The sequence below is a fragment of the Tetrao urogallus genome (genome assembly GCF_951394365.1).
Source record: "Tetrao urogallus genome assembly, chromosome: 1".
In the NCBI taxonomy this organism is placed as follows: domain Eukaryota; kingdom Metazoa; phylum Chordata; class Aves; order Galliformes; family Phasianidae; genus Tetrao; species Tetrao urogallus.
In genome coordinates, this window is record NC_136813.1 from 85,674,196 (window position 1) to 85,698,067 (window position 23,872).

General features: G+C 41.2%; 1 protein-coding gene across 3 annotated transcripts; it reads left to right on the top strand.

The window, feature by feature from the left end:
- Positions 1 to 2,896: 2,896 nt before the first annotated feature.
- U2AF1 (U2 small nuclear RNA auxiliary factor 1) lies at positions 2,897 to 15,955 on the top strand (the record flags this gene model as incomplete). 3 transcript variants are annotated; one of them, XM_079535376.1, is made up of 9 exons in its annotated part: positions 4,434 to 4,513; positions 4,730 to 4,786; positions 6,566 to 6,596; positions 7,197 to 7,263; positions 11,430 to 11,479; positions 12,086 to 12,184; positions 13,348 to 13,481; positions 13,809 to 13,901; positions 15,817 to 15,955. In XM_079535376.1, 9 exons carry the CDS (start codon positions 4,467 to 4,469, stop codon positions 15,953 to 15,955), a joined length of 717 nt encoding a protein of 238 aa, XP_079391502.1. The 3 variants fall into 3 exon arrangements, with proteins under 3 accessions (XP_079391501.1, XP_079391500.1, XP_079391502.1); XM_079535375.1 differs by lacking the exons at positions 4,730 to 4,786; positions 6,566 to 6,596 and adding an exon at positions 2,897 to 2,940 and having other exon boundaries at positions 4,426 to 4,513; XM_079535374.1 differs by lacking the exons at positions 4,730 to 4,786; positions 6,566 to 6,596; positions 7,197 to 7,263 and adding exons at positions 2,897 to 2,940; positions 8,059 to 8,125 and having other exon boundaries at positions 4,426 to 4,513.
- Positions 15,956 to 23,872: the final 7,917 nt, after the last annotated feature.

Consider the following 23,872-nt stretch of genomic DNA (forward strand, 5'->3'; position numbering starts at 1 on the left):
CCCCAGCCCTGAAAACCAGGAAACCAAGTAGGTGTGTCACCATCTTCTCCTCATCAGGTAACTGTTATCTAGTATGGTGCTGAGTTTAAGGCAAACCCAAGCAGTGGAAGGTTTGTGGCAGCATTTAACCATGTAGATCTAAATGAGTTGGGGGTGGTGGTGTAATCCACTCTAAGTCACTAGCCTGTGGAGAGTATACTCATACAATCAGTTGTAATGTTGCTAACATCTCTAATGTAGATGTAATTCTGGCTCTTTGACACTGGATTAATTACAAGCCCATTGGCACCTCATGAAGTCACAAAAAAAAAAAAAAAAAAAAAAAAAAAAAAAAAAAAAAAGGCACCTGATTTCAATTCTTGATTCACGCATAGATACCTGTAGATGGAAGCAATACATAAAATGCAGAGCATAGAAATACCTTTCCCTACATGGAGGGTACCATGTAGGTGCAGACCTACTCTCAGGTGTGTTTCAGTGCTGGTGCTGTTTCAGGCACTGGCACATATACAGCCAGGATGAGCACAGGGGGGAGCAGGATGCAGGAAGAGGCAGAGGATTCCGAAACTCAAGTGTGGATGGGGTCCACTGTCACTAGTGTAAGGGGCTCCTGAGGTATGGAAGACTCCTATGGAAACAAAGAGCAATGTAGGAGTGGGTTTATTTTTCAGTAGAAAAGTGATTACTATTTTACAAGTCTGAAAAAAGACAATGATTATTCAAGTACCAGCAACCCATCAAAACACTACCAGTACAGTAACACGTGCGCCACAGAACTTTGCATTTTTCTTTAAACTTTTACAGTTAATGAGTAATTTTAGGCATGTACTCCTGCTGAAGACTTTGTAAGATCTCTGCTTGTCATGTTCAAAGGCACATTTCCAATATGGGAGCAGCTGTTTTGTTTTCTAATAGCACCTCCAGGTCTGTTGTCTGAGAAGCACACATCTCAGTAGCAGCAAGCTTCACAGGACTTATGGACTGTCTAAGTTAAAGCAGTGCTCTGGAGGACAGCTTCTGCTGACGGTGATATGCTGTGCTACACAAGATATCAAAAACATCAATCTGTGAACAAGGTAAAGAGTCAGAACCCACTGTACTTCCCACAGTAAAAACACCAGAGAAAACTAAATTAGTTCCCCAGAAAGAAACATGCATTTCAACACATCACCTGAAAGCTTTAACGCATTAAAGCAAAACAAACAAACAAACAGTTTTGTTCTGCTTATCATGTAAAGTGTGTACTCTGGGAACACATGTCACAAGCTGCTTTTAGTGCTGAATCCCAACCACCAGCAACTTCAGCTTTGTTGGAGCTCACTGTGGGCTGCTGTAGTTGCAGTTCCCCTGACAACTGAGGCTAGGTCAGGCCTCATAGCAGGTCCTCACCAGGGGACTGGGCTGATCTAGCAGCACACTATTACTGAAAGTGCTTGTCCCACTCCTTCATCTGCAAGTACAGCTGCTGAAATCCTGATCTTCCCTTCTGTTTGGCACTTATTTCACTACTCAGTGAGCCAGTTCAGCTTGCTACATGAGCAGGAAATCTCTCTACTATCTGCAAGTTTTTTTTTTTTCTACTTGTTTCCTAAGTTTATATACGGTAGGAGGCAGGTGTGCAGTGAGCAAATAGCAGTTGCAAAAAAAAAAAGAGCATCCTCTAATAAACAAACTTTTGGGGCTCATAGGTCACAATGCAAAGCTAAGCAGCAGTATCTGTTTCCGGAAATAAGATCTTCTCAGATTTTGCCTGTGATTTCTGCTTCTAGTATCTGAATCCTAATCATGAAAAGTGACTGAACTGCCTTCATTCTGTTAACTACTATCCAAGAAATGAATTGTTGCTGGAATTGCTGTTCCTTTTTTAAGGCAGCTGCATTTTAAACATCTTCTGGAGTCAGGAAGGGGTCAGGGCATGATGTAGTAAGCACTCATGTTTGTGAACAGTCCGATTGGCTACAATGACACTATGAACTTTATATGAAATAAAGGGTATTTGTAAATGCTTCAGAAAAATAAAATATGACATACATTTTACTTGCAGCAGACTGACTGCTCAGCCTGTTTTTTGTACAATTATTCTTCCTTTATAAGGAGTATTTCTAAGTACATTTATAAGGCCTAAGAGAAACTATTGTTATGACCATCAGTGTAAAATACTGTCAAACCACAAACAGCCATTGTGTTGCCAATCTACCAAAACCAACATCAGTGTAACGTCACTGTGGCATAAAATGAAAAGTAATTAGAAGGAAGAAGATAAAAAATGAGCAAGTTTTGCTTCCCTGCAGTGACTTTCCAGAACGCAGTGAACAAAAGGGTGGATACAAAGTGTGTGATGGCCAACACGACCCTCCTGACCTAAGCCAGGCTGGTTTTTGAGTGCACGGAGCAGGTTCTACATTGCCACACAAGCCAGAGACCCACAGTGATGAGCAGCACCACATCCCTGGAGGCCTCAAAGCCAGGCTGGATGAAACCCTGGGCAGCATGATCTACTGAGTGGCAGCCCTCTCCACAGTAGAGAGGTTGAAATTAGATGGTCTTTAGATCCTTGCTAATATAAGTCATTCTACGTCAGTCCCCTATCCGCAAACCCCTACACCTGGCGCCCGCTCTTCCACCCCGCCTCAGCTCCCAGCACCACACTGCACCGCGCATGCGCGGCAACGACCCCGCGTGGCGCTAGCATCAGCCGCGCGGCCGAAGGGGTTGGGGGAGACGGCCCGCACGGCTACACCAATCAGGAGGTAATCTCTTCGCGCGCATGCGCAGGGGGTGGTGGAGGCGGCGGCCTCCATCCCGCCTTTGCAGGGGCAGACGAGAAGCGTTTCCGGCGCCGCGGCTGTGACGTGTGCGGTCGGCGCCGGGCTGTCCGGCGGGCGGGCGGTGGGAGATGGCGGAGTATCTGGCCTCCATCTTCGGAACAGAGAAGGACAAGTGAGTGCCCCATCCCTCTTCTCGCGCCGCTCCCGCGCTTCGCGGGTGGGGGCTGGAGTGAGGCCGGCGGCGGTGGCGGGATCTGCTTTGCACCCGCGGTGCCCGTCGCTGCTTCCCTTCAGGGGCTGCGGCGCCCCCCCCCCCTTCCCCCCCCGCAGCCTGGGCCGCGCGCTGGAACGCGGCGCCCGCGGAGGGAAGCGAAGGGGAAAGAGGCGGCCGCGCTCCCTCCTCTCACCCTTCCCCTCCCCCCCCCCCCCCCTCCTTCGCGCTCCCCCCTCAGCCCGCGGCGCGGTGTCCTCCCCTCCCCCACCTCCGGGCTGGAGCGCGCGTGCGCGCGCCGCCTCCGAGAAAAGAGGGGGAGTGCGCGCCCCCGTGTGCGCGCGCCGGCCCCGCCCCGTGTCCGGGCTGGGCCCGCTCCGCTCTCTCTGGGGAGCGCCGCCGCCATGCGGGCGTGCCCGCGCCTCGTGGCGCGCCTCCGGCGCTCCGGCCCTCTTCCTCTTCCCCGCGGCGGCTGCGCCGTACGGCCGGGCCTCGCTTTCTCCTTTTGTTCAACACTCGGCACCCGCCGCACGGGGCGGCTGCGCTTCTCTGGAGCTGTGTGCTAACCCTACCGTCTCTCCTGGCGTAAGCACTGCGATCTCGCAGGGAGTCCAATCCCCGTGCTCGCACTGTTTGTCTGAGCGGCGAATGGAACACTCTGCGAAGTGTTAAAAGTTTGAAGGATTACTGCACGCTGTAGAGTTACGAACATGAGAATAATGATTTTTTTTTTTTCTTCCAGGAGAATTTTTATTTCCCTTTAGGCACATCTAGCCCATAATAGCTTTTATGCGTTCATAACTTTGCTTGCAGTTTTCCCGGTTGAGTTAACTGAGCTCTTTGTGCTGCCTCTTCAACCATTCTGCATCCACGACATTTCTACTGGCATACCCAAACCAGCTGTTGCTGGGTGGTAGTTGGAGCAAGAGAAGATATAATGAGCAGCAAACATAAATAAAGCTTGCTTTACAAAGAACTAGATCACAAAGATGGCTTGGCGAGGAAATATGCGCGCGCAAGACAAATCCTTCCTTTGTGTACACTTCTTTCCCTTATCTGAATTATTTCAGATAGCATCTTGGTAGTGCTTTTAGCTCCCATTGGAGTGTAACCTTAAACAGGTGGGTTTTTAAAACATTGCATAGGTGCAGCTGTATCAGTTTTAAAGCACATTATATTGCCTAGAGGAAGGGGTTGCATGGAGGACATAACTCTATAGCTTGTGGTGTAACTTTTCAGACAGTTCTTCACCTTACTTCCTATCCCTCCATACCCCAAAATTGACAGAAAGACAAATGAAGGGAGGGATTGGAAGGGTAGAACAGCAGTAATCGCTCATTTGCTTTTCCACATCAAAATAAAGGCATTTGGGGCACGTTTTATAGGAACTGTATACTAACTTCTTTGTATTCCAGTATGTGACTACTTTGGGTTTTATACTTGCAGAGTCAACTGTTCGTTTTATTTCAAAATCGGAGCTTGCCGTCATGGAGACAGATGTTCTCGGTTGCACAACAAACCAACATTTAGCCAGGTTTGTTTTCCTTTTGCTTTTTATTTGTTTGTTTTGAATTCGTAGAAGTATATTCTTTAAAACATAGATCCTCAGATAAAAGTGAATAATTACAGAGCTCCAGATTAAGTAGTTCACTTTTGGCCCCAGTTTATATGGGATTTTGCTTTTTTGGGGGTATTCCATTTACTTCTCCCAGCATTTCTAATCATCTCCTGTCACCCTTAATGGCTGCAGGAAGCGATGCTGTTGTAAGCTTGCCTGTAGTAGAGACCAACCAGTGCTAACTTTCAGGTGAGTGTGCCTTCTCAGTGATGTTAGGCACTTAAACCTTCCCAGATTTTTTTATTATCACAACTAATAGCAGCTTGTTCCACCTAGCCAAAAGGTGTGAACTTAAGTCTTTGCATATAAGAGAAAGAACAGCAACAACAACAAAAGCAAATAAGTGACTTTCCTGTCATTGTTTTTGCTCTCTGACCCAGGCTCTTAAGTTTCAAGTGTAACTTACTCGCTTCTTTTGAACGTGAACAAATTATTTCTTGAAAGCAACTTGCCTGGTTGCCGAGGGCGTATACATCAGTTAACTTGACAGATTACTTAGATTTTGGCTATCTAAACATTAGGGACAAGATGAGCGACAGCACGTCTGCTTAAAGAACTGGTGCAGAGGGTGATAGGGTTGTTTTTGTTATTATGAGCTCTACGGTTTTCAGAAAACTACTTTTACCTGGAGCATTATATGCTTTTCCTTTTTCTATCACTGCTGATTGTCAAGGTGTGCAGGTAAATAGATTTCTTTGGGAGAGCTGTGTATGATGTGCTCATGGAAACTGCTGTTTTAGGAGCAGTTTTATCTGCAGAGGTGAAATTTATGTAGCAATGGAGTCCTCTGGGCTGGTGTTGATTAAGGGGGAGTTCAGAAGGCAGGTAACAACCACAGGGCTGGAGGTTAGAGGTGGTGCTCCTGAAGTTAAACCTATTAAATACAAGTGGTCTGTGAGTGTGCTATGTAGGAGTGGTTTGAGGGATAGAAACTGTCAGGGTTGTGAGTGCTACTGCTGGTACTTCATCAACAGAGGGAGTTTTTCCATCTAAGGGAACTTAATAATTCTTAGTGTAGATACTGCTTATCAAACAGTACTGTCCATTTTTCTGACTGTTACCGATATACATGGACAGCATACTGAAATCATTAGGTAATGTAGAGGCTTGAGTTTAGGTTCTTGGCTACTAGAAGATAATTTGAAACTAGACAACTTCCACAGTGGTTGTTATAATCTTAAAACCATATGTGTATTTTTAAGAGAGCATTTATATGCAGCCCTTTGGCTGCAGCCTTCAGTTTTGCTGCCGAAGCTGCAGTTAGTACTGCTGGGTCAGCAGGGCATGCTGGAATCATCTGGCGACATCTGGGAGTGCTGCTCTTGGCTGACACGCTGTATTGGAACATCTGCAGCGTCTGGGATTCCTTACAGAAATCTTTATTTGTGTGCAGATTGGTAATCAGCTGTGATAGAAAATAGAGGAAGAAATATGCTATTAATGGGAAGCTGCTGCCTCAGTGTTTCTATCTTCCCCTGGTGCGGCCCTTATTGAAGGGCTGTGTAAGGAAAGGTTATGCAATCCAAAGCAATCAAATTACCACCAATTAGCAGAAACACTGTAACTGTGTTTCTGGCTCTCTCCAATTGTAGAGTAAAACAGTTATTTTAAACCTGGGCCACAGAAGCACAAAGCTTTGGTTGATAAGACTGTACCTGTTATAAAACAAGTGTGTGATTTAAATGTGATGCTACAGATTCTGTAATGTTAAGTGGTCAGCATATGTGGGTATGACATTGCTGGTCCTGTGACTTTTTTTTTTCATGATGTAACTAATGATAATGTATAAGCTAGGATAATTTGGGGACTGCGATTTGTACTAACGTTGAGCTTGTACTTTAAGTAAGTAATCACGTTTCAGTTTTTGAGCTGCTTACAGTGATATGGACATTTGGATTTTTTTTGGTTTTTTTTTTTTTTTTTTTGGTAATATTAGTTTACTAACTTAAACATGGTTTGTTTTTTCAGACAACTTGATTTTAAGAAGAACGGTACAAATGTAAGGTTTCAAGTCTGCCTGGGCTAATTCTTCAAGTAAAAAGCAGAAGGGCTAAAAGGATATTGTCCTTATTTGAAGGATCGGAAAACATGCGAACCTATGATGCTATTATATTATTTAAACAGAAATTCCACCAAGAAATTCCCGATACACAAAACGAGATGCAGCTCATGCCTAAAAACCTTATGGTGTGGTGTAACGTTCTAGGCTCTGTGGCATTATGTATTGTATGCTGTGCACATAACATAACACTTACTTTTTTTCCTAGACTCACAGTAATGAATCTGATCTTCAAAATAAGATGAAGCTAGGTGTATCCGTCCTATCACGTAGTTTGGTGTTTCAGGTTACTGTGCCTCACAACTCCCATTTTGAGGATAGCTGTTGAGACAAACGCAGCTCTTTCTTGGTGGTTAATTACAACTGTTTTCATAATATGATGGTCTGGATGCAATTGGAAGATTTTCTGCAAATGCGAAAAGGAAGTCTTAAGAACAAGCTATTACTTTTAGATGTTTGCAAACAAGTTGTCTCTTTGCAATTGTCTATTATATGCACAGCAGCCAGTAGAATTCCCCTTTTTATTTTTTTTCCCCGCAGACCATCTTGATTCAAAACATCTATCGTAACCCCCAAAACAGTGCACAGACGGCTGACGGCTCACACTGTAAGTCCCACAGTTGGAGAAATTTTTTTAAAGAATGGTGTTAAAGAGCCCACTCCTAATTATGAGAAAATCATGTTGGCTTCTGAGCTGCTGACATAAAGCTGTTGCAAACAGGACAAGTGATGGAACTCTTCTTGCGCATATATCAAGAACTTGTCAAATGTGTGCAATTCAGAATGCAGGACGTGATTTCATGAATTGGACTTGATGCAAATTGGATTGCTTAGTAACGCTGCATTCTTTTTAAAGGGTTAAACTGCAGGCATTTATCAAATTCTTGATCCAACAACAACAACAACAAAAAAAAAATAGGTCTATTTGTGATGTACGGTAAGTTTCCCAGACTGTGGTTCTTCTTTCGCCTTAACTTTTATAGGAAGATGGAGATCTCATGTCATGCTCCGATATTGTATTATCTCTGTTCCTGGGGCTTTGTTACTAAGAATCCATTCAGGAAGACCAAATTCATGCGAGTATGATTGTGGCCATAGTTTTGAATACTGCTTTTGGATACCGTTTATTACGTGTCTGCATGAAGTCATGCAAAACCCCTCCACAGGTTAATATTGGTTAATAAAATAAAAGTAAAATACAATAGTGGAGTATCATGAGATCTCTTATTTTACAGTGTTAGGATTATTCAGAAAGGTCACCAGCTAAGAGAAAGTTCTCCTTCTTGGGAGAAAATAACCACCTCTCTTTCAGCACAGACTCGGCTAGAGCGACCCTAAAGGAAACCAGTTTCTTGTTAAAATTATTTTCTATAATATAAAGTTGTTGCGTTTTGTATTTCAGACCATTGCCCTCTTGAACATTTACCGTAACCCTCAAAACTCTTCCCAGTCTGCTGACGGTTTGCGCTGTAAGTTCATACAAGTTCCTTCACTGGTTCCCTGGGCTTGATTGTCAGAGCTCAGTGTCGACTTAAGCTGGTCTACCATATTAGTTTAACAGATCAAACTGACCACGTTTAATGAAATGTGCCCCCAAAAATACCCAGAACTTTTTGTCCCGCTCACCTTCTCCCCTACTCTGAAAACTATGAGGGGAATCTGAATACCATCTATTAATTAAGTTGGAATTGTACTTTCCGTGTAAAAGCAGTCTTGATGCACTGCCTTCATCCGCCCCTCCTTTCTCCTTGCCAGCTGCTTGCTTCCAAGCAGTGCTTTTCTGTATGTCTTATGGTATCCATAAGATTCCACCGCCTAAAAGAGCAGGATAATGACACGTTGACTTCATCCAGAGTAAATTTCCTGCTGTCATTGTTAAGGGAAGTTGAATTTGAAACTCTTCAGACTTCAAGCAGAAATTTGTTCTAGGTTAATGATGTGGCTTCCATTTGTAGTCTGTAGTCTTTGGAAGAATGCACTGATAATAGCTTCCCTTTTGGCAGCTGTCCTTTTGGATAGGTGCATGGTTAAAATTCCTTCCATGCTTTGAAAATTCAAATTCCAAAACCAAGTTGCATATTCATGTAGGAAAATAAATCTTTAAAAGTACTTTTGAGGAGGGGCAGCCATTTGTGCATGGTCACAAATTAACTTGATGACTCCTCATGAGGTAGGAATGGACAAAAGAGGAAAACATCTACTCTAAGACTGGTAGAAATTAAATGACCAAGATTGTTGATCTGCAATTACTGACCTGTCATTGTGACTGAAACATCATATTAGAATAAGATTAAATTTAAAAACTAGAATCAAAAAGGATCTATATTATTTTCTAACTAATATTTCTTGTTGAAGTGAATATGACTGTGTGGTAATAAAGCTTTGTTTGGCTATTCCTTTTTTGGGCTGTCGGATTACAGACTAGTTCAGATTAGTTACCAGCATTCGTGAAATCAACCACTACCTTAAAAGTCAACACTGTGTCGTCTGCTTTAGAAGTAATAATGGCCCAGTTAAGCAACTCGAGCTTGTTTTACGTGAAGCGATCAAGCTAGATGCATAATGAGCTGTGTAAGTTTGTCTAGATGCTAAACACTTCTATTGGTTTGTAGGCCTCGCTGCAGATGCTTTGTAGTTAATGCTGTTTTGATAAAACAAAAACGTTCAGTTGGGTTTTTCCACTGTCCCTAAATTCTCAATGCGCTGGTAACTAATTTGCACGGTTACAGCAGTTTGGTCTGTGGAGCTATTTAGATTGTACAGCTGCGAGAGTCTTGACTTGAACAGACCCTCTAGTCTTCCAAAAGCTGGTATCCAACTTCAGTTTGCCTTGACGAGTGGGTAGTCATTTAACAGAGCCTGCCTGTACCTTGTGCGGTAGAGCTGGAGCTCTGTTATCAGTACGTTTGCTGAAACTCCCAGCTCCCCGTTTTTTCCATATTTTTGTCCCAACTTAAGTACTGCATGTATTTTAAATGGGTAACTCTGGTAGCTATTGAATGTGTTGTTTGTTGTTGCTTAACTGTCTTCCTTTCTATTGCCGTCGTAGAGGATTAACCTTAGTTTTGAACGATAATAGTTTTCCTGAGTATTTTAATTAGTAATTGGGCTTCTCAAGGTTCAGATACCGGTGGCCCTGGAACATGAATGTTTGTAAAGCCTGTGCATATGTGTGCTTCCCACTTAGAAGGACCTTCACGTAGTCATTAACTAACTGTTGCTTATGATCTCTTAATTTGACAGTGGAATCTCCTTAAAGTTTCTAGCACTCATCCATTTGGTTAAAATTAATTATTCCCTATGTGGCTCACGGAGCCCCCATCTGATATCTTAAAAATAAATAAATCCTTAGGTATCTATAAGCTGTTATGAGTGGTGACTGCACCACCTTGGGAATATAGTGAAGTATTGCCTGTCTAGAAGAACTGGTTGAACGTTTGGTATTTGCTTCGTTTGCTGTGTAACTGTGGGAAAGTAGTGAGGAAGGTGAAAGCTCTGAAAGCAAACATTTTTCAAATCAAGAAACGTGAACCTAAACTGCATGACAAGCCTCCCTTAGCCTTCTTCAGGAGGCAGCTGGCTGGGAGAAAAATAATTGCAGTTCCAGAGAATGTGGCTGGTTACTGTTAGAGACTTTGAAGAAAGATGCTGTGTTCTTCCAGATGGTACTGTTAGCCAAAAATGGCTGAGCCCAAGGCATCTGTTTTTTCATAGCAGCCCAAGCTGAATAAACTTAGCCTTGTTGGCTCTGTTTCTTTCGCATTCTGTGAACTAAAACAGCAGTGTTTGTAATTTAAAGGCTAAAATATTTTTCTAGCCTGAAATGCAGGGTTCATTTTAAAACTGCTCCACTCACTTGATCATAATAAACCACTTAACTGCTGAAGAGCTAATCCATTAGGCTTTAATGTATACAGCTTAATATACCTTAAAATACCATAGAGTAGTGGAAATAAATTAAACTTATTTTTATATTCTTAATGCTCTGTAAATCAGCCAAACTTATGTTGCTTTTTTAATGGCAGCAGGCAAGCAGCGTTCATTTGTGAAGTGCAGCTTGGAGCATGTAAAACAGTTTAACTTATGTGGCTGGCTTATCTTGCACTAAAATATTTTTTCAGGGCTATAAAAAAAACTAAGTGATACTTTAAAAAAAAAAAAAAACCAAACAGTGCTTTCTGTTGCAAGGCATTGTAGTACCCTTCTTTGGGAGCACTTAAGAAGCACCATTTTAATAACTCTGAGGAAATTGTTAAAAGAATTAAATAAAATTCTGAGCTGCGTTACTTGGTGAACTGTCACATTCTAATATCTATGTGCTGGAGATGGAGAGGTGGATTTGTTAAAAGGAAATTCTATGTTTAGGGAGAGAAGTGATAAACTGCAGTTGTACTTAGAAATATGCACCTGTGACAAAGCACTTGCCTTCTGTTTAGGTAACGTTGGTAGATAAAGGGTGGAATTGTGCATCAAACGTAAATCATACTTCAGAGCAATTCCGTTCCCTTTCCTCCCTTTAGATTTGTGGCATACAAGTTTGGTTCTGATTTAAAATTGGTTCTGATTTGATCATGTCAATAGAATGCCTTGACGTGTTATTTTGGACTTTAAATTGTTCGCATATACCGATTTTCTTTAATACTCCTGTTAGTTAGCTACATGATATATGGTGTCCTTTATGCTCCAGGTGGCACCTCTAGGTTACGTTTTGTAGTATAAGCATTTATTTCTTTCGTGACGGGCTCTAATCGGTATGACTCTTGACTTTTGCAGGTGCTGTGAGCGATGTTGAGATGCAGGAGCATTATGATGAATTCTTTGAGGTATGCAGAAAAAGCGAATGTTCAAAATGCATTGAAGTGTTCTCAGATTTACAGAAGCAAATGACTTAAGTGGGTTTTGGTGAATATCACAAGTAAATGGGTTCAGAGAAGACCATTTGTTTCCTCAGGTGTTTGTTTAAACTTCAGACTTTCAGTGCTAAGTATTTGCTGGTGTAACTTCAGTTTAGCTTTACTGTATATAACAGGCTTTGTTTTTTGTTTAAAAATCGTCAACCCATGCTGAGTGGCATTTGGATTCTGTAATCTCTTCTGTAAATTAAGAAAAACCCCAACACCTTAATCATTTGTATGCATATACATCTAAGGAACACTATAGCTGCAAGGCTTATGTGTGGTGTTTTTAGTGCTTCTTATGTGTTGACTAAATACTGTATGCTTAATGTTTTCCTTAGCTTTTTATTTTATCCTGTTAGCACTTGCTTAGAGGTGGACGCAGTACAGGCCAAGATTTTAAGATGGGAAATGTAAAGACTTCAAAGAGTGGTCTTCTTTTAGTTGTTACTTATAGTTAAGTGCATCCGTTCCACACTTTAACATGTCCCAACGTGTTAATTTTCTTTATTTTTTAAACCGGTTTGTGTTTAGGAGGTCTTCACAGAAATGGAAGAAAAATACGGTGAAGTTGAGGAGATGAATGTTTGTGATAACCTTGGAGATCATCTAGTTGGAAATGTATACGTAAAGGTAGGATAAAAAGAGAATTGTTAATTGAAATGAATAGAAGTAGTATGACAGATTCGTAAGTTTAAAAGCGCTGTACTCTTGTAGCTTCTGTGCAGGTTGCACTTTAAGATCCTAAATGCTCTCCGGCTTATCACTGTAAGTTAAAAAGAGTGGAAGTAGCAATGGAATTTGAAACAAATCTTTAGAAACAGTGAAAAAGCGTTTCTGATACTCAAAGTCTGTGTCAGTTTATTAAGACACGTGCAACCTTTTTTGCCTGGTTAATAAACAGTCTCTGCTGAAGGTCCGGTATGAATTCTGGATCTTTCTTCCTGTCATGCTGCATTCTAAGAACTTCACTAAGAGTAGAGGTTTATTTGCAGCAGGTGCTCATGTTCAGCAGATGCACTTAGTTCCTAACTTCCCAGTTAAACAAAACATCTTGTAACCAATGGTACTAGTTGGTTTAAGGTCCAAACTGAAGGGCTTAGGTCTAGCTGTTAAAAGCTGTCGATACCTGCTTTCAGTCATATGTACACAGTTACCCACTTGCAGAAATTTCATTGTGCATGCAAAGTGTCAGGAAGATGAACAAGAGCAGGTGAATATTTTTACTGTAATTTTCCTGAACTGGGAAATATTTGGGGGCCATGTGTGTATGACTGCATGTGTCTGTGTAGACAGTAATAATTGGAAAGAAAAGTTGCTTCTGAAAATTTATGTTGGGACTGTGGGGAAAAAAAAATGCTTTTCATCTTCTTTTTGAAAGAGGATGTAAGTTTCTGTAAGTGAACAAGGGCTTCGGTTCTCATGCTGATTTCTCTTAAACGCTTGAAGAAGTTCTGTTACATTTGGAGCATTAGTATTACATGATGTACGCTGTGTTTAAAGTTGTAGTGAGAAGGCAGCGTTCCCACAACTTACATTATAAGCTGCAAAACTGAAAAGACCAAGAGAATATAGCTGTGAAAAAAGTATCTGTTGTGATTAGCCCTGAATTCAAATCGGTTAAAAGTAAATTATTTATTTATACCCTGATGAGACTGTCTGTCTTAGGAGCTCTGAAGTAGTTCGTAGTTATATTAGTAGTCCTAAGCCACACATAACATAAACCTGTTTTGTCAGGAATCTTTGATCTACTTCTGTTGCTTCTCCACAGCATGAAAAAATATTTTTGCTTTTAGTTTCGCCGTGAAGAAGATGCGGAAAAGGCTGTGATTGACCTGAACAATCGCTGGTTTAATGGACAGCCTATTCATGCTGAGCTTTCACCTGTGACCGATTTCAGAGAGGCCTGTTGCCGTCAATACGAAATGGGGTAAAAAGCAACTTCCTGTTTGCCTATGGAAGTGTCTTTTGAAGTGTTTGCACAGACAAGATGGTTGCTTGGGTGTGGGTTTTATGTGTAATTCAGAGTAAAATGAAAAAGCACTTCAGGCAACGGTAATCTGGAGAATCTAGTCAGCTTCTTGACTTTTACATCTTTTGGATTTTGATCTAGGAGCAAGTCAGTTTCAGTAAATGTTCTTTACTGTTTCTAGTATTAGAGGTGATGAACTTGTGAATGGCTAGAGGCCTAGTAAGGGCTTAGGGCAAACAGATCCACTTTAGAGCTGAGAACTGTAACTCTGGATTTTCTTTTCAGAGAGTGTACACGAGGAGGTTTCTGCAACTTCATGCATTTGAAGCCCATTTCTCGGGAGTTAAGACGTGAGTTGTACGGGCGTCGTCGTAAAAAGTGAGTTTGCTTTTAAACAACTAAAACAGATACATTACGCATCAGTTGTGTAATGTTCAGAAGACAAACCTTTTAAACTTCAGTCTTCTCTTGCTTTTTCTGACGTGCACCTGTGAAAGGCATTGAGTACAGCTAGAAAGCAGACAGCTTAGAACCAAAGAGTGTGTTTTTCGTAAAAACAACCAGAAATATGATTCTGTCAAGATCTGTGGATCATTTCAGGACCTGATGAGTATTTACTATTTCTCTTTAGTTTGATTTAACAGTTAATGGCTAGCTTTTGTAGCCAGTATTTGTTCCTTAGCAACAGGAGGTTAATACTAGAGTATATATTTATTAAGATACTTTGTGGAAAAGCTTACACCACTGCTGTTAATGCAGCATGTTTTTGTGGATGGTCCACTTTGTGCTGGATTGAATCCCTTTGGTTTTAGGAACTTCTTATTTAGGTTAAGCATGTTTAATTGTTGGATTTGCTTTTGTATGGAGTGGTTTTATATGGCTCTTTCAATCACAGAGGGAGCCTGGGAATATGAAAATACTTTTCCTGTAAGTGTCTCTAATTGGCAGCATCTTAAAATCTGTGAGGATAAATTTAACTTTCAAAATGTGAATTAACATGTTTAACTTTCTTACAGTGTTCAAATTTCAGTGTAATTTCTTGGGGCGTTCAAACAATTTGTGAAAAAAGATTAAATATGCTCATCTTAGCCTTTTGGTCACACCTGAATCTTTCTGACTTAGGCACCAGTAAGTCATCTTTTATTGCAGTAAAGATCAGACTTGCATATCTGGCTGTGGAATATGATTGTTTTACCATGGCCTAATTTCAGTCTGGGGTCAAGCAAATAAAATAGTTGAGTCCTCAGAGTATTTTAGTCTTTATTTGCCCTCTTTAAATTCTTGGTGAAGCTAAAGCTGTCACATGCTAGCAGTAAGGCTGGATGTTAAAACATGCACTTCTTGCATCAATGGGGTTTTGCAGGTAGACTGCATAGATTAGAATGACCTGAAGATACGCCTACATAAAACGATGTACTTTGAAATTTCAAGTAGAAGAAAGAAGGGTATACCTGAACCTGTGAAAAATAAGCTAATTTAGTAATTCTGAAGCTCAGTGGTATGCAAGACCTGTATGCCTCCGTGTTTGCTCCCATCCTGAAGCACCTCGACATGGAACAATGTTTTGTAAAACCAGACTTGTAGCATTTGTTTCCATGGTCTTTTGAATTCTACTGTAATTTCTGCATGTATTTAAATGGTAGTGTTTACTTTCTTCCCCCGTTACTGAATTGTCTGAAATCTTAATAACCCTTCAGAATATTGTTTCCTTGACAAGTGCCATGTAAGATATAAATCCATAGTAGCTGTGTTAGCATTCTGTGTGGCTTTAGCATTCTTCTTGAAGTCATCAACACTAGAGGCAGGGAAGGATTATTTGCAAAGGTTGATGGCTTCTGGAAATGGAAGGCAGAGAAAAAGCAGAAATGCATAAAACTCAGATTTTTGAGCTGCTAGATAATGCTGTTGATTTAATGGGTTTGGACTTGTAAATGTTTAGCTGAAGGTTTTTCCTCTGTGTGCTTGAGAGCTGTTACCAGCTACGGAAGCAGTTGTCCCCTTTTCTTTTTGCTTCAATTAACAGCTGTATGAAAGTGCATTTGTTTCCTCTACGTGCCTGTCCTCAAGTTTTATGACTGGCAGTGAACAGCGGAATCTTTTTACGGTAGCTGACTCCTGAGTGTTAGGTTTGTTCAATACATAAGTGTGTGATTTCACAGCGTGAGTGCCAATTTACCAATACTTAGAATATTCCACGCTGTTTTTCTTCTGCCCCGTTACTTTCATCCTGCAATATTCCCCGGAATGCTACTGCAAGTGCTGAAATAATAAAGTGTTCAAACTTTCTTTGAAGGCATAGATCCAGGTCGAGGTCCCGTGAACGTCGGTCTAGATCCAGAGATCGTGGTCGTGGAGGTGGTGGTGGAGGAGGAGGAGGACGTGAACGTGATAGGAGGCGATCAAGAGATCGTGAAAGATCCGGTCGATTCTGAGCCATGCCATTTTTACTGTATGTCTGCTAGAAAGTGTTGTAGTTTGACCAAACAAGTTCATAATGAGATTTTTTTTAAAGATGGGCTTCTGAATAAAAATTTGTAGTGATACAGTATTCTTTGTGTAACTTGTTTCTTGTTGGGGGGGGGGGAGTCTTTTTAACTGTCATTCCTCTATCTTGACAAATACCTGGATTAATACTATGCCTGAGGGAAAGGTGGTAAATGTATTGGAGGAGGGCCAGTTTGGGGTTTTTTTATTTTTATTTTTTATTTGGACATGATTTGAACTGTTGATGAAAATGTGTGTGTATATAATATGAAATATTATATACATAGTAAAAAAAATAATATACTGCTTAAGAAACAGTTACTCAAATAAGTTTCCCTTTTCTGCTATGCTGTCTGCTTATTTAGGTTAGTTTAGGCACATTTAAAAGGAAGGCTGTGCGAAGTGCATTTATTTACCAAGTAGAAACGCTTAGTTACAAAATGTATGTTTGTTTGTTACCAGAAGTCTGTGCTCTGTCTATCAATGTGACTGTGGCATTTACAATAAATTCCAGTTTCTTGGTGTAAAATCTAAAGCCTTTTTTCTAAGCACTCCGGAGTAGTTGTGTTGCTACTCCTGGCAGTGCCAGAGTTCATAGCTGAGGGGTTTTTTTATTCTTGACTGATTTCCTCATCTTTGCTAGAAATGAAGTTACCTATTGCAGTGTGTGGGAGGGGTGGGAAACAGTATTTTTGTCTCAGTAGCAATGAGTTTCTTTTTTAAAAACTCATGCTCCATACAACAGGAAACACAGGATCTATTGACAGAAACTAAAGGTCCTAAATAGAAGGCCCACATTTCTTAACAGACTGAATTTTTTCACTGTGTTCTCCTAGCTGTTGCTTAATGAAGAGTGTTTCCCTAGCCTTCGAGATGACAGAGGACTAATTGGATACTGAGGAAAATATACTTTTTTCCACTTTTACTTACTTTTGAAGAGATGTAAAGTGTGATGGAGGCTGAAAAAAAGATGGCAGTTTCTTCACAAGACTTTTTCTGTCTTGGTCCAGTTGAATCGCACAACAGCTATGTATCCTAGGTTGTGCATCCCTTAAGGAGTTTAATTGAAATGTTGCTTGAGAGACTGTACAGTGTACTTGCAATTTCAATTTTATTCAGCTTGTGAGGTAGCATGAAGTTTTGGTCAGTGGTCATATTTATGTCTGTAAAACTACCTAATGCAATAATAATAGCTTTCTGATGTGACAGAACATTTACCAGCTCTTTAATTCTTAGAGTATGGTAACTTGATAAGTGATAGATCTGCTCCTTAATCATTTAAAGTAAATAAAAGGATAATAAAGGATATGGAAGTGTTGCATAGACAGATTAACAAACCAAAATAAAAAATCACTTTGCTCGCTGTAACTTGGAGATGGCGAAGAAAAATATATTAAAAAGTGTGCATTTCTAAATGAATATAAGTTGTCATTTAGAACTACATTCTTGTACCAACTTAAATTGAATTTATTACATTTGTTCTGACTGGTTTGACCAACCAGTTTGTGGAATTTTTTCTGCCATAACTTTTGAAAAGAAAGGCATCTCTACATGAAGACAGCTTCACTATTTATATTTTGTTGCAAATACATGAACTATGAACTCTTTTTTGGTGGAAGAAGTTGATCGGTGCCTAGAATAGATGGCTGAACTGAAACCTGTGATATGTCTCCTAGGTATGAGGAATTTAACATTGATAACTTAGTTCTGGTCTAAAGGGCATTAATCCAGTTCCATTTCCTGAATGAGATTTAGGATTATTAGTGAACTAATTTAAATCTCAAGCTCAAAAAGGTGAGAATAGCCACTAGTTTTTAATACGGTATCCAGTATAATGTGGTTACTAGTGGTTACTACTTAAAATGCTTAAGATCTTTTTTCACGTGGGTTATTGGCACAAGCTAGTTTGCTGTATAAACAAATTCATTTTAAACTAGTATAAATGTGTCTTTATAATGGCTTTCATCTGTTTATCTAAGCAGTGCTGAACAGCAAGTACATTTTTTTGCGTGAACAGATAGCAAACAGTTTTCCTCCTCCTCTTGTTACTGGAAGATGTCTTAAAGGGCACCGAAAGCAACGAGTTTTACTGGTGACGGCATTCAGCATGTAAACCAAGCTCATAATACAGCATCAGTGATGTTCACCCTTAAGGATGTATGCTACCAATAAAATTAATCCCATCTGAAATGTAAACTGCACAAATTTAGATAAACGTGGTAGTCCAAACCTGATTCATTTACCAATGCAAAGGTAGGGAATCCTACTCACCCATTCTATTCTTATATGTATAGAGTTGAATTTTTCCCTCCCTCCCTATAGGTCCTGTTTTTCACAGATACATTGTTGTTGGCTCTTAACAGTGGATCTGATCTTACGGAATTCCTATACCTCAAATAAGTGACAGCATACAGTATTTTCGGAAGTCTGAGTCAATTAGGTTGAAAATGTTAATCCCGAGTGGCTTCCTCTTATTTGTATTTGGCTCTTATTCTGTGGAAATGCTGCTTGTCCATGAATATGATGTATGTTGAGACTGTAAAACCAAATGGAGAAAATTTGTTCAAAAATAAAGCCTTTTTTTAATAAGAATCTGACAAAAATTATCCCTTTCCTTTAAATGGGATGCTGCTCTTTAAATGGCTGATGAGGACATAGACTACACGTTTTAAATTCTCAGCTTTTGGCTCAAGTCGCTTTCAAATGATCCTTTGACTTGTTTTTGTAGGGCTGGCGGAGCATGCCTTAAATACATAACAAACAAAACAATGATATTTACTTCATAAAGTTGAACTATCAAAAGAGTGTAACTTGGTGGGTTGGTTGCTGTTTATTTTCCTAACCTGATAAGGGCTCTGGTTAAGTAGTCCTGTAACTTTCTATTGTGGTGATCTATAGAGAACAAGAAAGCTCATTTTGACAGGAAAAAAAAAAAAAAAAAAAAAAAAAACTGCATTGAGGAAACAAGTGACTGAGAAGGGGGACAATTTTTTGGAGGCGATTCATTTTTTCCCCAGTGTTGCATGGATTGTACTGCAAAACTTTGGCGATGGACACAACTATTAATTCCCACAGTCTTACTTTTACAATTGCAGCTTGTACCAAGTATGCTGTCTTTAACGTAGCAGAACGTGAACTGCTTTTGTATCAGGTAGGGAAAGTATTAATCACTGGGTTCTCCAAGCACTAACTTAGGAGGGTTCTGAAAATCAGTCCTGTTTGAGGAAGTGTCAGAGCTGAAAAAAATGATACTGACTTGGTGTGTGCTCACATCAGCTGGTAAGGAAGTAATACCTAATAGGTAAGACTGTCATGGGAGAGAATACATATAGCTGTGCTAATTTACTACAAAGGTGAGCCTGAGGTATATGCTACTGAGTGTAGCTTTACACTGGAATGTGTGAATTTCCATTTTAAAAAACCAGAATTGCAGCCAGATGTCTATAGAACAAATCAGCCTGTCTTTGCATCGAAAAGATACATGATGCATCCTAAAACTAAGCACAAGTATTTCTGAATTTATCCAATTAGCCAATTTTATTTACCACATTATATTTACAAATGTCTCCTGGTTCTTTTTGCAGTTTTCAATATGTGTATATAGGAAATGGAGCATGTCTCTTGGACTGTGTGAATGATCCATGCTCCTCAGCAGTGTGCTCATCAGTCATAAACATCTGATCTTCTAGTGCTGAGTGTCATGCTTCATTTCCTATAAAGCTAACCTTTAGCAAGAAGAAAGAATAGCAAAGGACAACGCTATCCACAGCTGCACACAGTTTCAGCAGCTGCACCAGAGCTATTTTAGAAGATCCCATCTTGCAAAGATGAAAGTTCCTGCCAAAAAGGCATCAATTCAATTGCTCTGAAGTTTCAGCTGTAAATTGACTTTTGAAAACAATTTGAACAGTGAGAGCTACCAGACCGTATCTGCCAGCAGACCAGCTCTGGTAGCCAGCATCTTCATTTCTCCATATGTGAAGTGGGAGAGAGAAAGGTGATGGTTATCAGCTCTGTACGTTCTTCATTGCACTCTGATGGTTGCTAGTTCAGTACTTTTCTCATACTTTGAGTTTTGGTGGCTGCTTTCTGACTAGATTGTTTTGGCAGGACTAAAGGCAAATACAAGTTACATGCATCCTTACATCAGCAGAGCAGCACTGTGATAGCTTCTGATGAAATGGTGGCATTCAAGTGAGGCTTTGGGCAGTAGTTTCCCAGGTGAGCTGTGGCCCAGTTTGTGTGAGTACAGTTTTCCCTTTGATTGAAGTATCTTAAAAGTATTCAGAGTTCTGATGATTGTTCCCACTAGGGAGAAAACTTACAATCCATATTCCTTTGAGACAAACTCATTGGTTTCTGAAGAAGGCATGCAGAGTGCTGTTCTCCTGAGCAGTGCTAGAACACTGTAGGCCACTGACTTCAGTTGTCAGTTTCCAAAGCTGCTCTTTTGGTTAAGTCTGAAGGAATTAAATAAATTAAAGCGTTCCTGCCCTGCTTTTACTGGGCTATGAGACAAAGCGTGGATACAGGCTTCGCATAGCAAATGAGCCAGTCTCCCTGCCCCTCTGTTTTTCACTGAAAGCTCTACAGTCTGCCAGGTTTAGGCCTGCTGTGTTTTTGCTGGCAGCTGGCTCAATTTCAAGCATTGCCACCTATGCAACTGAATTTTGGCTGTATTTCCAGCCCATTTTCACTTGCTTCTTGGAGCTGCTTGGGATTCCAAATAGGAGAAAGAAAAGACGAAGCTGCTTCCATTGCAGCCAGGTGTAGCAGCAAACCTTCTGGGCCTGAGGAGCAACTCTGAGCCTGAAGAGCCAAAGGAGCACCTGCTCTCCTTTTCCTGCTATCTCATTTCCCCTTGAGAGCTAATATTTGTGTTTAAGAGAAAGTTGAGAAGGCTGCACAGCTCAGAACAGTCCCGGTCTTTTGTTACTGTCCCTCCTTTTTCGCTAGTGAACGTGGAAGTGACTTCATCCTTTCTTCCTCCTGTGCTGGTGGAGAAAAAAAAAATGTCCAACAGCTGCAAGAGAAAGGCTTGATAAAAGAACACTGAGGCAGTATGTGAAAAAGTGATTTCTGGACAAAGCGTAAGAATAAAGCGAGTAGACTGCCCTACTGGCTTTAAAGTTATTGTGTTGCTGGGCTAGGGATGGGCAAGGGAAATTCCAAAGCCGAAGGCCAAATTCTGACCGAGAAATAGCCTCATGAAGGTCCGGACCAGTTTTTTCATTCTGGAGGGCTTTGACTCATGGTTTTTGACTCTTTTACATGACCATGTTGACCACAACAGAGATGTTTAATTGCCCTTCTTTGCTTAGCCTCCGAGGAAGGAAGCCTTTGGTCTTTAGCCAGCTATATGAGTCTCAAACGCACACGGTAGCACTTTAACTCTGTTCAGAAAGACCATCTTCAGCAGAGGGAATAGATTTGTAGATGAAGGCAGACTAATGGATGATATCCTTCCTGTGGGACTGTAGATGACTTAAGCAGGGTTTCAGACAGCCTCTCACTCCATCCAAACTGTGTTCTCACAGTTTGAACGGGCAACTCACCAAAGAACTGGCTGGGTCATTGGGATAGAGGGCAGTTAATAATGGATCGTTCCCTACATGGAGACTAATTACAAGTGTAGTACCACAGGGGTCTGTCAGTCCTAGCAACTGTCCTGTTGTACCAATTTGCTTATCAGTGACTTTAAGGAGAAAATGAGTATTATCCTCACCAGGCTTGTGAGTGACACCAAATTAGGGTTGCACTCTTGACAAGTAGAGTGCAAAGCAGCCCTCTGTAGGCACCTGGATGGGCTTGAGGAATGGGCCAGCAGAAACCTCATGAAATTTGAACAAGAGCTTATGACAAGTCCTGCCCCTGGAATGAAGCAAGCCCCTGTCAGGCTGGGGAGCAGCCCTGTGTGAAAGGTCCTGGGGGTGCAGTGGGCAGCAAACAGGGCAGGAGGCCACACCTTGTCCTGGCAGCAGTGAGGACCAACCTGCATCCTGAATAGTGCGACTGAGACAGTCAGCAGCCTGAGGGAAGTGACTGTTCCCCTCTGCCTCGGTACTTGCTAGGTTGCATCTAGGTGCTGCTTACTGTTTTGGCTTCCAGTGTGGAAAAGTTATCAATAAATTGGAGTTGTTTGGGTTGGGGAAGGTCCAAGATAGCCAGGGGCTGGAGCAATGGCCGTGTGAGGAGTGGCTGGGGCCTGGCTCAGACGAGGGAAGGAGCAACTGTAGGGGAACCTAACAGCCACCTCCTATACCCACAGGGAGGTCAGCAAGAAAAGAAACCATGATCTTCACTGAGGTTGTCAAGTGAAAAGGGAAGTTCTAACTGGGTGCAGGGACAACATTTTCCCAATGAGAACGGTTAGACCCTGGGCTGGCTGTACAGGCTGTGTCCTTGGAGGCTTTCAAGACACAACAGTACATAGCCCAAGCAACCTATTCTGATCTCTGGGCTGACACTGCTTTGAGCAGTAGGCTGGACTTCAGGCCCCTTCCAGCCAGAGCAATTCTGTGCTCCTCGTGTTAAACCTAAATCCTTATTGTCGCAACTTTGACCTACTCCACTTCCTCCTGAAGGAACTTGAAAAATTGTATATCCCCTTTCCTTATTGCCCTGTAGCTAATTTGAGCCAGTTCTTCCCATCTTCTGTTTTCTGTTCTTTGGTGTTCCTCTCAGGTCACATTTCTCTCTACATGTTCTTGCTGCACACCTTGTTTCTATGTTGGCCATACCTCTTTTGGTCATACCTCTTTTGCAATGCTGCTCATCAGATTGGATATGGTCCCTCAACTAAGCGCACCAGTGCCGAGTGTCATGTCTCCTACAGTCTACATTCGTATTTGCGTAACCCTGTATGATGTTTGTTTTTTTCACAACAGTGAGGCATTGCTGACTTGCAACAAGCTTGTGTGGCACTATAATCATGCATTCTGCTCTACAAAATTACTGTCCAGATAGTGGTTACATGAGTGTTACACGAGTGGTCACATTGCTCCTGCCTGGCCATAAAAATTTGCATTTGTCCTTACTAGCCTTATCCTACCCTGCCATCTCATTTCTCCAGCTGTTAAAGATCATTTCAAACTATGATTCTGTCCTCGAAATTGTTTGCAGCCTCTCCCACTTGGTTAAAATAAAATCTGCTGTGGCTCCTCTTGGGCTGTTTTTACCTCCCTTCGTGTAATAGCTCTTCATGTTTTCATAGTTTCTGCGATAGCCATGAGCTCTCCCTTCCCAAACAGGCTCTGGGTACCACCAATGCACCATTAGTTCTTTGGATGACTTCACTGGCTCTCACAAAAAACTTCCTGTACCTGATGTTCTGAGTTCCTACACAATAGTGTTTGCCCTTTGGTCACTGACTGCAGATGTTCAAGGGGTCTCTCCTTTACCTTTCAGTCTTTGGTGAATCTGTTCAACTCTGACACAAGAAACAGCAATTTTTGCTTGCCATTCCTAAACAAGATGTTTATTTCTATATTAACATAGAAATACCTGTCATAAAGATCAAGCCATAATTCTGGTTGTACACTAGCCCTTCCTGCAATTCCTCTTGTTCCTTAGGAGAAAAGTAATGTGAAGTAATGGCAGATGTTCCTCAATCTCAGGAAATGGCTTATGTGCTCCATGACACTGGTAGCGGATTGCTGATTTATAGAAGTTACTTACAAGGTCAGGTTAAGGATTAATCCAAGTGTCCCACTGATTGGGCTCGGTTATGGTGGTCTAATTAGGGTGCAGTCACAAAAAACTTTGTATACTCATTTCCTGTCACCATGACTATTGCTACTAATGTCAATGGGAGAGTGTGTCTGTGTCACTACAGATAAGCTAAAAATCTTTTTTTTTTTTTAACA